The sequence below is a fragment of the Opisthocomus hoazin genome, chromosome 2, assembly GCF_030867145.1.
Source record: "Opisthocomus hoazin isolate bOpiHoa1 chromosome 2, bOpiHoa1.hap1, whole genome shotgun sequence".
In the NCBI taxonomy this organism is placed as follows: Eukaryota; Metazoa; Chordata; class Aves; order Opisthocomiformes; family Opisthocomidae; genus Opisthocomus; species Opisthocomus hoazin.
The window spans coordinates 69,525,739-69,541,362 of record NC_134415.1 but is presented as its reverse complement, the minus strand read 5'-3'; the positions used below and the strand labels follow the sequence as shown (position 1 = coordinate 69,541,362).

At 42.5% G+C, this 15,624-nt stretch overlaps 1 protein-coding gene across 1 annotated transcript in view; it reads left to right on the top strand.

The window, feature by feature from the left end:
• The window catches only part of LAMA2 (laminin subunit alpha 2), a 408,847-nt gene that overhangs the window by 214,335 nt on the left and 178,888 nt on the right, over window positions 1–15,624 (top strand). The window contains exons 13-15 of the mRNA XM_075444852.1: window positions 7,616–7,717; window positions 8,284–8,495; window positions 15,053–15,164. Of these exons, the coding sequence (XP_075300967.1) occupies window positions 7,616–7,717; window positions 8,284–8,495; window positions 15,053–15,164 (426 nt within the window). The remainder of the gene's footprint in view (window positions 1–7,615; window positions 7,718–8,283; window positions 8,496–15,052; window positions 15,165–15,624) is intronic.

Below are 15,624 nucleotides of genomic sequence, written 5' to 3'. Positions count from 1 at the left end.
GACTAGATGACCCACAGAGGTCCCTTCCAACCCCTACCATTCTGTGATTCTGTGATTTATTAGTCTAAAAATAGGTGGGAGAGATAAAGGAAATTCTGTGGAACATGCTTGACGTTTTTAGTCAGCTATTCTTGTCTCAACAATACATGCATTTGTCACCATCAAGGCAAACTTTTATGCTCAGTTCTCTTTGGTGTTGATATGGCCTTGGATGACAATCCTTGAGGCAGAATTCTGAATCTTCGGGTGATACAGAGAGCAGCATCAAAATGAAGGGATCTCACAGGTGCCGAACTTCTTTATAGCCCTTGTATTCAAAATTCACTGAAAAATATTTTTTGCACTAGATGAGACGTAATTGTTCATGCAGCACATGGATTGGCGTCTGAATTCTTTTGCCTGTGGGTGAACTCATACTTCAAACATACAGAGGAAGGAAATTACCTTTATAAACAATATCAGAAGGAAGTAGTACTTTCTGTTTTATGTAAGTTTGGGTTTTTTCTAATCTACATTAATATTATACAGCACATGAGGTAAATATATGTTCTGAACTACCAGGTGCTCTCTCTGATAAGTGCCATTTTGGGACCTTGACTTCAGTGTGTGATCCTGTTTGTGATAGGGCAAATCTTGCCAGTTGCAGCCATGAAACTCAGACTGCTGTGGCTATCAGAGACCTCAAGAGACTTCCTAGTCATATTGCAAATCTTAGGCATCATTCCTAGAGTATCTCTGACATGTTTGAACTGCTGTTAAACATTTAGTGAAGGAATTGAATGGCATTTTCAAGTAGCGGTTTTGACCATCCTTACAGCCAGAAAGCTTTCTGTATACTGAAGATGAATCTTCTTCATACCTTTCCTGCAGTGGCCACAGGAGAATAAAAATGGCCATTTCCTATTTCCAGTCTTTTATGTTTTGGTGAACTGTTTTCCTATTCCTTCTTAGTGTTCTCTTTTCTAGACAAGTCAAACCCACGCCTTTCCTCTAGTGTTTCCTGCTGTTTACATTTTAGAAGTCCCTAAATCATTCTGGTTGCTTTCTCTAAACTATTATCTGTTTGTCTACTCCTTTCTAACAGATTTTTGGTCAAAGTTTGCATTGTTGCCTGCTTTTCTATCTGTATTGATTTTAAATCAGAACCTTTGCTTTCTTTTTTATTTGTGTATGACCTATTATTTCCCTGTGTTGGATTTTCATTTACTAAGGCAAAGGTTATGTAATCAGCAGAAGGTAAAACCTGTCTTGGTACACGTTTCTTCTGGGTTGCCTGAAACCATAGAATATTTGTTTCCCCGTTACTTTCACTTTCTTGAATCCTTGTAGTTAGTTTGAACTTGAAACAGAAATGATAAAATTCTGCAAAAGCTACTCTTATAATGTTTGTCTAAAGCTGAAAACAATTCTGGATTCTTCTTGTAGCATTACAGATATCTAAATTTTCTACATTCCTCTTATAGTTGTAAAGCAGTGTTTATCCTTCACCACAGGCAAAACGAAAGTGCTGAAAAGAAGTGTCTAAGGAAAAGAAGCCTTTACATGCTGTTACAGTCAAGGCTGAATGTAGTTGCATTGGTCCTAACAAGTTTGGATACTATGTAGATAAGCATCTGATGCCAATGTTTGCCAAAGATACTAAACTAAGAGGAGCTATGGACACCCTCAAGGGTAGAGAGGCCTTACAGAGAGATCTGGATAGACTAGAGAGCTGGGCAATCACCAACCATATGAAATTTAACATAAGCAAGCGCTGGATTCTACACCTGGGATGGGGTAATCCTGCTTATACTTTGATTTGGTTTAACCTGGATAAATGCCAGGTGCCCTCCAAAACTGATCTATCACTTCCCATCCTCAGCTGGACAGGTGAGAGGGAATATGATGAAAGGCTCATGGGTCAACATAAGGACAGGGAGAGATCACTGACCAATTACTGTCACAGACAAAACAGACTGAACTTGGGGAGAAAAGGAAGTTTAATTTACCACTGATCAAATCAGAGTAGGATAGTGAGAACTAAAACCAGATCTTAAAACACCTTCCCCCCACCCCTCCCTTCTTCCTGGGCACAACTTCACTCCCATTTCTCTCCCTCATCCCCCAGAGCGGTGCAGGGGCACGAGGAATGGGGTCTGTGGTCAGTTCATCACACGTTGTCTCTGCTGCTCCTTCCTCCTCAGGGCGAGGACTCCTCACACTCTTCCCCTGTTCCAGCATGAGGTCCCTCTCATGGGAGACAGTTCTCCACAAACTTCTTCGATGTGAGTCCTTCCCACCAGCTACAATTCTTCACTAACTGCTCCAGTATTGGTCCTTCCCACAGGTTGCAGTTCTTCACAAACTGCTCCAGCGTGTGTCCCTTCCACGGGGTGCAGTCCTTCAGGAACAGGCTGCTCCAGCGCAGGTCCCCCACGGGGTCACAAGCCCTGCCAGCAAACCTGCTCCAGTGTGTGCTTCTCTCTTCATGGGTCCACAGGTCCTGGCAGGAGCCTGCTCCAGTGTGGGCTTCCCACAGTTCACAGCCTCCTTTGGGCATCCACCCGCTCCGGCGTGGGTCTTCCACAGGCTGCAGGTGGATATATGCTCCACCATGGACCTCCATGGGCTGCAGGGGGAGAGCCTGCCTCACCATGGTCTTCATCATGGGGTGTAGTGGAAAAAAACTCCACTCCATCATCTAGAGCACCTCCTCCCTGTCTTTCTTCACTGACCTTGGTGTTTTCAGAGTTGTTTCTCTCACATCGTCTCACTCCTCTCTCTCGACTGCCATTTCACCGCAGGTTTTTTCCCCTTCTTAAATATGTTATCAAAGAGGCGCTACCACCATCGCTGATTGGCTTGGCCTTGGCCAGCGGCGGGTCTGTCTTAGAGCCGGTTGGCACTGGCTCTGTGAGACACGGTGGAAACTTCTAGCAGCTTCTCAAAGAAGCCACCCTGTAGCCGCCCCCCGCTACCAAAACCTTGCCACACAAACCCATAACAACGTACAAACTGGGGGTCAAGAGGCTGGAGAGCAGCTCTGCAGAAGGAGATTTGGAGGTTTGGGTTGATGGTAAGGTGAATATGAGTCAACAGTGTGCCCTGGCAGCCAAAGGGGCCAACTGTGTCCTGAGGTGCATCAAGCACAGCATAGCTAGCCAGTTGAAGGAGGTGATTGTCCCACTCAGCACTGCACTGCTGCAGCTCCACCTCAAGTACTGTGTGCAGTTTTGGGCACCTCAATGTAAGAAGAACATCAGGCTATTAGAGTATGTCCGGAGGAAGGCAACCATATAGGGAAAGGTCTTGAGGGCAACACTTACCAGGAGAGGCTGAGGTCTCTTGGTTTGTTGAGCTTGGAGAAGAGAAGGCTGAGGGGTGACCTCATCACAGTCTACAGCTTCCTCAAGGAAGGGAGCAGAGGGGAAGGTGCTGATCTCCTGTCTGGTGACCAGCAATAGGACACAAGGAATTGGAATGAAACTGCATCAGGGGAAGCTCAGCCTGGATGTTAGGGAAAGATTCTTCACTAAGAGGGTGATCGGTCACTGGAGCAGGCTCCCCAGGAAAGTGGTCATGGTACCAAGACTGTCAGAGTTCAAGGAGCATCTGGATGATGCTCTTTCAGTCATATGGCTTAGTGTTAGGTAGTCCTGCAAGGAGCAGGGTCTAGAACCCCTCCTTATGGGTCTCTTCCAACTTGACATATTCTATGATTCTATGATCCTATCATTCTATGATCCAAGCTTTGGGTTACAAATTGGAGTGAACTTAAATGCCTCTGCAAATGTGTGCAGCATGGGGAATAAACAAGAGGAGTTAGAGACATGCACATACCTGCAGGGCTATTATCTTACTGGCAACACAGAGACATGATGGGATGGCTTGTATGACTGGAGTGCTGGAATGCAAGGATACAGGCTCTTTAGGAAGGACAGACAGGGCAGACGAGGAGGGGGTGTCACCCTCTATGTCAGTGACAGCTGGAGTGCATGGAGCTCCACCTGGGGAAGGATTAGGAGTCTACCGAGAGCTTATGGGGCAGGATTAAAGGCAGGGCAGGGACAGGTGACAGTATAGTGGAGGTCTCCTACAGGCCACCCAACCAGGAAGACCAAGTAGATGAGGCCCTCTGTAGGTAGACAGGATCAGCCTCACCTTCACAAGCCTGGTCCTCATGGGGAACTTCAGCCACAATGATATCTGTTGGGACAACACAGCAGGGCATAAGCAGTCCAGGAGGTTCCTGGAATGCATTGATGATAGCTTCCTTCTCCAAGTGATAGGAGATCCAACAAAGAGAGGTGCTATGCTGGACCTTGTTTTCGTCAACAAGGAGGGACTGGTGGGAAACGTGAAGATCCAGGGCAGCCTTGGCTGCAGTGACCATGAAATGGTGGAGTTCAAGATCCTTAGAGGATAGAGCAGTGAGGAGGGTGCAGAGCAAGCTCACTATCCTGGACTTCAGAAGAGCAGACTTTGGCCTCTTCAGGGACATGCATGGTAGAGGACCCTAAGATAAAGCCCTGGATGGAAGAGGGGACCCAAGAAAGCTGATTAATATTCAAGGATCACACCCCCAATACTCAGGAGTGATGCATCCCAACAAAGAGGAAGTCAGGGAGAAATGCCAGGAGGCCTGCATGGATGAACAAGGAGCTCCTGGACAAACTCAGACACAAAAAGGAAGCCTACATAGGGTGGAAGCAAGGACAGGTAACCTGGGAGGAATACAGAGAAATTGTCCGAGCAGCCAGGGATCAGGTTAGGAAATCTAAAGCCCTGATAGAGTTAAATCTGGCCAGGGATGTCAAGAGCAACAAGAAAAGCTTCAGTAGGTATGTCAGTGATACAAGGAAGGCTAGGGAAAAAGTGGGCCCTCTCTGGAAGGAAATGGGAGAACTGGTTACCTGGGATATGGAGAAGGCTGAGGTACTCAATGATTTTTGTGCCTCAGTCTTCACCGACAAGTGCTCCAGACACACTGCTCAAGTTGCAGAAGGCAAAGGCAGGGACTGGAAGAACAAAGAACTCCCCACTGTAGGAGAAGATCAGGTTTGAGACCATCTAAGGAACCTGAAGGTGCACAAGTCCATGGCACGTGATGAGGTGCATCCATGGGTCCTGAGGGAACTGGCAATTGAAGTTGCTAAGCCACTATCCATAAAGTCTGAGAAGTCATGGCAGTCTGGTGAAGTTCCCAGTGACTGGAAAAGGGGAGACATAACACCCATTTTTAAAACGGGAAGAAAGGAAGACCCAGGAAGCTACAGGCCAGTCAGTCTCACCTCTGTGCCTGGCAAGATCCTGGAGCAGATCCTCCTGGAAACTGTGCTGAAGCACATGGTAATTAAGGTGAATGGTGACAGCCAACATAGCGTCACTGAGGGTAAATCATGCCTGACAATTTTTGTGGCCTTCGATAATGAAGTAACAGTGTTAGTGACCGGACTTTAGCAAAGCATTTGATACTGTCCTGCAAAACATCCTTGTCTCTAAATTGGAGAGACATGGATTTGGTGGATGGACCACTCGGTGCATAAGGAATTGGCTGGATGGTCACATTCAAAGAGCCGCTGCAGTAAACGACTCAATGTCCAAGTGGAAACCAGTGGCAAGTGGTCTTCCTCAGGGGTCGGTATTGGGACTGGACTGTCTAACATCTTTGTCGGTGACATGGACAGTGGGTTTGAGTGCACCCTCAGGAAGTTTGCCGACAACATCAAGCTGTGTGGTGCAGTCAACATGCTAGAGGGCAGGGATTCTATCCAGAGGGACCCGGACAGGCTTGAGAGGTGGGCCTGTGTGAACTTCATGAAGTTCAACACAGCCAAGTGCAAGGTGCTGCACATGGGTCAGGGCAATCCCAAGCACAAATACAGGCTGGGTGGAGAAGGGATTGAGAGCAGCCCTGAGAGGAAGGACTTGGGGGTGCTGGTTGACGAGAAGCTCAACATGACTCGGCAACGTGTGCTCAGACCCCAGAAGGCCAACCGTATCCTGGGCTGCATCAAAAGCAGCATGGCAAGGAGAACAAGGGAGGTGATTCTGGCCCTCTGCTCCACTCTGGCGAGACCTCACCTGGAGTCCTGGATCCAGCTCTGGAGCCCTCAGCACATGACCAACATGGATGTGTTGGAGTGGGTCCAGAGGAGGGCCACAAAGATGATACGAGGGCTGGAGCACCTCTCCCCTGAGGAAGGGCTGAGAGAGTTGGTGCTGTTCGGTGTGGAGAAGAGAAGGCTCCTGGGAGACCTTAGAGCAGCTTTCCAGTGGCTGAAAGAGACCTACAAGAAATCTGGAGAGGGACTTTTTAGCAGGGCATGTAGTGATAGGACAAGGGGTAATGGCTTTGAACTGAAAGAGGGTAGATTTAGATTAGATAGAAGAAAGAAATTCTTTTACTATGAGGGTGGTGAGGCGCTGAAACAGGTTGCCCAGAGAAGCTGTGGCTGCCCCCTCCCTGGAAGTGTTCAAGGCCAGGCTGGATGGGGCTTTGAGCAGCCTGATCTAGTGGAAGGTGTCCCTGCCCATGGGAGTGGAGCTGGAACTAAATGATCTATCAGGTCACTTCCAACGCAAACCATTCTATGGTTGTATGAATTTTCTTGCTTTAACCTAAATAATGAAGTTGATGACTTTCACTGCTTTCTATAACTGTGTGCAAAACCATACTGTATGATAACCAGAATATTCTCTTTGTAGAAGACTCATGAGTTTGCTCTGTGGTCAGCAGTATGCACTGGAAGGGCAGAAATATCCCTGTGATTTTAATACTCTCTGAGAGGAGGCTCATATTGCACTGAAGTATGAGGCAGATGCATTTAAAAACCAAAATGTAACTCTTGCAGCCTTTGATTTACTTATGCTGCTTCCAAACAATTAACCAAAAGCATTGGTTTTGTATTAACTGTCACTCAAGTCTGCAGCTTTTGATTTGCATCCTAGAACAGATCTACTTTTTCCATTTTTTTCATGGAAAAGCCAGTGTCAGTGCCATGGTTTTGGGGGTTGAAAGAGCATAGAAAAAATATATTGCCATGACATGAGAACCTCGTTATATACTTCTCACATTTAAGACTGAGTCAAACTGAGAGAAAGGGCTGGAGCATTCTTTAAAAGTAAATTTTTTTTACACCATGAGGGAAAATTCTTACTTTATTTTTCATTACAGTTCATTCTAAGAAAAACATCACTGGGTTATTTTCTTATTTGTTAGTTTGCCCCATCAACAAAACTGAAGTTATTGAATCTTCTAAAGATTGCTAAGGCTCCTGATGTAGAGGCCCAGCCTAAAAAGAGAACCATATAACGCTGAAAACCTAATGTCAGCATCAAATGAAAATTTGCATATATTTCAGATCTGTATCTGATTACTTTGTTAGTCCATGTGTTTAAGGAATTTGCAGCCTTTGACAGGCGTAGAAGGAAAATGGAGAAGCATGATTTCTAGATGGCTGAGCGAGAAGGGAGTGGTCTATAGAGCTGTAATCCCCAGGTATCTGCATATGGTTTTGCAACACTAAGAAATCTATTTCTGGGAAATGCTGATGCTGGAGAAAACTGCCGCCAAATGGTTAAGGCCTGTTTTCTTTCCTTTCATTGCATTTTTTCCTGTCTTTTTTCTCCCCAGGTAGCAGCTGCTGGAGGACATCTGAAATTTACAGTCTCCTATGACTTCACAGAAGAACAAGAGACAGTTCAATTGATGGTTCAATCTGATGTCATCATAGAGGTAAAGTGATTGTATTTTCAGCCACTAAAAAAAAAAGAAAGAAAATTGCCTGCTTCTTCAGATGTTCAGCGTGAAGCCTCCTGGTTGAGGACACAAAACAGCAGGGTGCATGTACTTGCAGCTAATTTGTAGTATCAGAAAATGGACACACTTTAGAGAACTAAACTCTGCAGTATCTCAAGGAGCCTCTGGCAATATTGCAGTAGCTTACAAAAATGTATTCTTCCTGTTCATCAGGAGGGATGAAGAAATAAAACAATTGTTAGTTCGAGGTAACACTTTCACATTCTTTCAGTGGACCTGTTCTTTTGCTGCTCGGCACTGTATGAATTTGCTTTTGCGGATGCAAAGCCATGACACTAGGTTTTAGCTGAATAACCTAAACTTTCTTTTGCACTGACTTTCAACTTTATCAGACAAGTCCATTTCAGGGTTATGAAAGGTGAATGTTATTCCTGACATTTATTATTCTTGTAAAATATATTATTCAGTAAAACCTGTACCCCAGCTGGCTTTTTCCTGACTTTTTTCATATTTAAATGTCTCTCTTTCATGGCCCTATCTAGGGAGATGACTTGAGAATCAGCACTCCAAAAGAGGGGATTCACCTGCAGCCTTCTGAAGAGCACACTGAAGAAATTGTATTGAAACCAGAATCTTTCTCTGTGCACGGCACTGATGTTCCAGTCAGCAGGAGGGAGTTCATGACTATCCTGGCAAATGTAAAGAGGATCCTCATAAGAGCCACCTACAGCAATGGGATGAATGCCATCTACAGGTGAATGTGGGAGATGTGTCAATTTGCTGCAGGCAGCTTCTCAAAATACTTGTTTTCTGTCTTCAGAGAACTAAGCTGATGTAGTTTTAAACACACTAATTTATTATCATGAAATTCGTAGTATTCATTTACACTTTCAAACAGTCGTTAGTATTTTTTTCATTTTGGGTAAGCAGGAGGAGGAAAGGCAGCAGAAAGAAGCAGCCTTGTAAGAAAATGAAATCACATGGACTGTTCAGGCATGAATGACTGTTCTCTAAATACATTTATTTTCTGAACACTGTAATTCCCATGTATATGGTAAATCATGGAGTGCAGTAGTGATACGTTGAAGCAAGAGATGATATATTGCTTATATATTGGCTTCCCCATTTAATGAGCATACAGGGCCACATTAGCAGTGGACCAGTGAATAATATCCTAAGTGTCTAAGCTGGAAAAGTGTCTCGGGGGAAGTTTTCTGTGTTTTTAATCAGTACCACACACAGAACCGGCTAATCCTAAAGACTTTGCCTTGATTTATGTCAGGTTGCTGCCTGGACTGCTTAAAACCACTGATTTCATATGAACTCTTCTGACTCTTCTGATAAAATGAAAGACATGTTATAGGAGACGACACAGATGTTCTATGTCTGTGGCTGCACTGTAGTTGAACCTGTAAAGCTCATCGTGCATTTAAAATTTTCAGAAGTGCATGAGCAAATACTCCAGGTGGGCTAGAAGACAGCCTCTCTCTTGATACTGTATGATTGTACTCATATTTGTCTGTACAGTAATAGTTAGGTGGCATAAATAATATTTTTTTAAAGTGCAATGGAATTGATTATATAGTAGTTTTCTACTCACAAGGCATGAAACCTGAAATGTTCTCTAACCTACACATCACTTGATTCAGTGGCATAAGGCATTTTGGAATGGAAGGAACTGATAGTACGTTAGTGATTATTTGCTGAGAGCATAGATACAGTTTTTGCTACTGTGAAATTTCTGAAGCAATCCAACCATCATTTGAATAGTTAGGTAATTAAAATACATCCTAAATTGAAAGGCACTTTGTGTCAACAACATGCAGTGTTCTAATTCGAGCTTTGGCACTGTATATTTTTTCCTTGCAAAAAGAATTCACGTTTCTTGAATCTCTTTTTCTTTCTGTGGTTAATTACTATGTATTACCTCTCTGTAAATAAGTTTGTGAATCATAACTAGCTTGAGTTTGAGCCAAACTGTTTCCTAGTTTGCTCATTTGGTCATCAATCTCGCATCTCCATGCATCCAGTTAGAAAAGCTTTCATGGCCCATCACCTTCCCACCGTGGTGTTAGAGGAGAGTCAAACCACCAGGCCAGGGCTCACCTCTTATGCACTATGAGCAGAGCAAGAGAAGCTGTTAATCCACAATTTACAGCTGAGACTAGTGGGAGCTCAGTGAGTGCTATTCCTCCACTCCGTTCTCATTCTAAGAAAGAAAAAAAAAGAATTTTCCAAACTGAAGAAGTGCAGGAGCAATTTTTGGGTGAACAACAGTGGCTTTTAAGCTATGCTGTTTTAAAGGAGATATATTTGACTGCCTTTCTTTGGGCCAAAGGTCTTACTGAGTATTATGCGAAATGCGAACTTCAGCTATCAGTGGCTTACATACATCTGTGTACTGACATTTGCATTAGAATGAGAAGGGGAGCTTTCTTTCAAAAATCGCTTTGGCTAGGCAGTTAAAATCTGTGAAGAAAATGCATTGCTGGCCATGCACAGGTTCCATCTTACCTTTGCTGTGGAACAGTGGGGGTGGGACAGATCAAATCCCCTCTGTGTGACAACATAGAGCTTGGGTCAGCACACACATGTCGAACTATCACAGTCTCTAGCTCGTGCCTTGTAAGTGAGAAGTGGCAGACCTGTCAGTGGCATATTTGGAAGGCTACACATCACCACCTGCATCCCAAAGTACTGCTTTAGCCATTTGGCCATGCGTAGTGCCTCACTGTTTTGTAGTCTTGCTCATATTCAGCCTTTGGAACATTTTAGTGGTGTGTTATAGATCACTTTCTGAAAACATGTCTTCGAAATATTGTTCAAGAAGACCTCCGGCACAAATATTTAATATATGCTTTGCAGGTCAGTAGCCATCATCTTCTAGATGTAGTGACATTACAGTTAGGAAGGTTGGTCTCTTAAAGACAATGATTTAAAAGGCAATTAGGGCAAGGACCTGAAGTAATTTTGAAGAATACCTTTTTTTCTAGAAATGGTTTTATATTACGAGTATATCTCTAGCTGTCCCTATGATGTCTCTTAGCAGAGAAGAAAGCAATGGTTACTGTGTTACTGTGATTACCATCAGCATGTCTAGAAGTCTCTGAAAATAGATTGCTATAAAGTAAACCCATTTTATTGAGTGCTGTCAGGGTGCTTATTGCAAGCTAGTGTGACAGAACAGAGGATGTGAAATTCCAATCACAATTAAATGAATTGGATTTTTCATCTTTGATTTAACTGGAGGAATTGTAGTTTCACCTGTCAGGGTGGGATTTACTGGGCGGAATTAAATCTTCTCAGAACAGTGCGTGCTCCCACTCTCATGATGTAGCAACAACAGCATCTACTGTCATCCACTCAGCTTATGATCTGTTGTTGTAGGCATATTGTTGATTTTCAGGGTATGCCTCAGTACTGACTATTTTTTATATTCTCTTTGACTTTCACTCATGTTAAAACATACCAGGTGCAGCACTGTGCTGGTAACAATGAGGTCATGTAAAACAACTCTTTTCTCTGTATTCTGCCACTTTAGTACTGCGGGGAAAATGTCCAGATGTGATGAAGAGGACATTTGTTGTGATATCTCGGGCTGATTAAGGACTACTGTTGATGGGCTCCAAAGGAAGACATGCTTGCCAAAGAAATAGTGTAGAGCTAAGCCTTGGTAGATAAGTAGAGATGAACTAGAAGGTTTTTATTGCCTTTTAAACAGGTATGTGTGGTGGACAGATGGATATTCCTCTGAGAGAGCAAAGATGGTCTGGTAAAGAGACAGAAATATTACAGGGTTATTAGATCCTTCATGAATGACAACTTCTGCCTCAAAGCATCAGAAGCATCAGTAGAATTATGCAACGTACTAATTAGAAATTGCTATATTAAGCAGCCTGTTCATTTAAATACTGAAACTTTTCAAAATGGATAATGACACCACATGTGTAAGGATGTCCAAGGGTGCTCTTATAATCTGTGTTTGAGAAGAGGCCAGAATGGAGGCGTGGTACGATTAAGCAGATTTCTTGCAGTTGTGTAGAAAAAGACTTAACTCAATGGAGTTGTCTCCAGTTACCAAGAGCTTTATCTTAAAGATTACATTTTTTCAACCTTATTTAGTTTAACTTACTAGAAACTTTAGTTAATCATTAGCAATTTCAAGTAGTTACTAAACAATATTTATGCAGCGGTGAGTTTGACGCGAGCATGTTTCTGAGAATATTTTTTGGGTCATTTGAAGCTTAAAAAGTTGTTGTTGCTCTATGGCATGATTAGAAAGCTTCCTCAAGTGAGTGTGCTTTCATTTAGGTGATCAAGTAGGATAAAAAATGAGAACACAGAAATGCAGCAATCAATTTGAAAGTGATTATAGCTTCTGGGTTTAAATTGAGAAATAAGGCTACAAGGATGGTGAGGGGACTGGAGCATCTCCACTACGAGGAGAGGTTGAGGGAACTGGGCTTGTTCAGCCTGAAGAAGAGAAGGCTGCGAGGGGACCTTATAAATGCCTACAAATATCTGAAGGGTGGGTGTCAGGAGGATGGGGCCAAGCTCTTTTCAGTGGTGCCCAGTGACAGGACAAAGGGCAATGGGCACAAACTGAGGCACAGGAAGTTCCGTCTGAACATGAGGAAGAACTTCTTCCCTCTGAGGGTGACGGAGCACTGGAACAGGCTGCCCAGGGAGGTCGTGGAGTCTCCTTCTCTGGAGATATTCAAGACCCGCCTGGACCAGGTCCTGTGCAGCCTACTGTAGGTGACCCTGCTTTGGCAGGGGGGTTGGACTAGATGACCCACAGAGGTCCCTTCCAACCCCTACTATTCTGTGATTCTGTGATTCTGTGATCCTGCTTTAACTTGACAGATCTTTCAAACTGTTTCAGTTAAGTGCATCTGTGATAGAAGAAACAGGACAGGATAAGACAGCTCTCTTTCTTCGTTTTGTTTAATATTGTTAGCTTGTGCTTCAAAGAAAGTTTAGTAGCACTGTTTCTTCAGTTGTAATATTCAGAGTGGCCACTGATGATAAATATTGTAGATACTCGGATGGGCATTGGAAGTTGTGGTGCTAAAAACAATGGATTGCTTGCAACCACATATAGAATCAGTGCTAGACACAAGGAGCAAGAGGGAAGGAAAGGCCAAGGGTTTTCTTCCATATGCAGAATTGGCTTCAAGACAAATGAGCGATGATTGGGTCAGTACTTTCATGTGCCTTATTTAGCTGATGTGATTCAGATGCCTGGCATAGCAGACAGGAAACTAGGCTGATACTGCCTGAAACGTCCCTTTCCCTTTTAATCTTGTTTGTTTTTAGAAGTCAACAGTTGCCTGCTGACAGTAACAGTCAGCTTAAATATTTGGTCTCGATGTCGAATCTTAAATTGTTCATGCATCTCCAGGATCCAGTGCCCCATTACTACCAGCATTATGTATTTTAATGAATGCAGAATGGCATTGAGGAATCAAAATTGCAACATCAAAATGGGAGAAAAAAAAAATCACTGCAGCTTTCCTCACTGAGTAACTGTTAATGCTAAAAATTGTTAAACACATTAAAATCCCATTTAGCAAATAGCAGAACGTAATGAAAATTGGAACAATTCAGTGAATACAAATGTGGGATAATACTGGACGGATTGTTTCTGTGTGTAAGTGCTTCTCTTTGTTCCAAGATCTGTGCTGAGAAGGAACTAGTTGTAATTCAAAGGCCTTTTACTAGCAATTTGTTTCTTCATTTACAGATTTTTCTCCTTAAATTATTAGATTTTTTACTGTTAAAGTCATCACTATTTGATATCTAATATCCTAGAAATTGGTTGTTATGGTAAGGAAAATTCAAAAGGATGATTGCAAAAAAAACATGCGGCGATGGAGCGAAGAGAAAATATTGAAAAGTGAGAGAGATCTTAGTGAAGATCTGGATAGGAACATGCATCCTTCTCTTAAAATAGTTTCAAGAACCTTTTACAGAGGTTCTAGTATCACCAAATTAGATTCAAGTTTCTAACTGCATAATCCGCAATGGTAGTCCCTCCAAAGTGCACTCAAATCCCCAGCGGTGGTAAAATTTCTGTTTTTCTGAAGCTTCCATCCTAATTTCAGAAACCTTCCTTTTTTTTCCACTCAATTTTATGTCTGTCTTATGAAGAGCAGTCGTAAAATTGAGTGGGAAAATATCCTGTTTTAACCTTTCCTTGAACCGCTGCAGTAACAACAAAATATTTTTCTTGGATGTTTTCTTATCCAAGTTCATCCAAATAATTTTCAGGATTTTTTGGCAGCCAAAAGATAAATGCCTTAGTATGGAGGAAAAAAAGGTTGGTTTACATTTTCCAAAGAAAATTGATAACTTTTTAACAAAATGCATGTCATGATAGAAAGGTATTTTCTGCTGAAAAAGACTTCAGAAGAAGCTTTTTCGGTAGCTCTAGTAATCAAACACTCTGTTAAGATTGCTGGTGGAAAATGGAAGTCGTTGAGCCTCTATAGTGCCTTAATGTTCATTCTGAATTCTCGTAAGAATTAAATACGCAAATCCGAATTTCCTTCCCCGAATGGATACTGTTGACGTAAACTACATCTATTTCGCATATTACCTGTAAGATTATCAAAAGACTTTGATGTCTCATCATACTTCCATGTTTTTTTAAATAAAAATCATGTTCAGGGTTTGTCTATGCAAACACAATGTCTAGCACATTTTAAGGATGATTGTGCATGGAACAGAAAATTGTCCAACTCTGTCTTCTCTGTCATTGGGGAAACCAAGGTATATGGTAGAAGATTTCCTTTTTTTCACGTACATATCTTTTTCTTTCTTACATGTAATACTTACGTCCTTCTGGACAAAGCTGAAATCTTTTTCAGAGGTCAAATCTCCAGAATAAAAGTGCCCTATGACCACTTAGCAATGTAATATTTTAGAAAGCTGAAGTAGAGGTTTATTTCGAAGACACTGCTTAGTGTCTAATTTACTGTATATGCAGCTGCAACACAAGTTGGCACGTGTGGCTTGCAGGCCAGGAATAGCCTTCCATCTACTGGTACAGTGCTGTGAGACTTTTTTAATCTATTTTTATCAAAGTGTGTCTGACCATAGCCTCTCTCACATGATGGACAAAAATAGTAACAAGCATACAAACATGTAGTTTAGGAAGAAATAGATGAATATGAAAACCTCCTTATTTTTAAACAGGAAAACATAAACAAGCCATTAAATGTCACTATATACTGTTTGTTGCATCCAGCTGCACATATACTTCCATCTAATTTGCTATTTTATCTGTTTTGTTCCTGTTACATCCAGACTAAGAAGTGTTAGTATTGAAGCTGCTGATCCCAGTTCAGCGGGGAGAAAGGTAGCACCTGCAGTGGAGTTATGTGACTGTCCCCCGGGGTATGATGGTACCTCATGTGAGGTGAGTATCATGATGCAGTCTGGATCGATTGTGCTAACACTGGGATAGCTGTAAGCAACCAGTGGTCCTGTGTTGGTGGAAGACAGTAAGAGAGCTGTCCATTCCTATTAGGAATTTAGTATAGCTTGTCCAGTTACCTTTACCTGTAGGTGGTGGTTCATTATGTTTGATAATATTTTAAATCTGAAGTTTTATAACTGTGGTGATTTCTAAGTTATGAAAATACATTTCTCTTAATAAAAAGAAAACGGAAGCAGTATTTGTACTGTTCAGCCAACTGATATTACAAATGCATGAATCTATCACAATTAGAAGGAAAATGGCAGTTATCTGTCCTGTGGACAGCAAAGCCGGATCAAATTATGAGTTAATGTGGTAGTTTCCTCTTGTGTTTTCCCAGGGCTTTGCCATTTGCTTTGGAGTCTTTGAGGATTGTGTGTGTGTTCTTGTGAGGATTGTT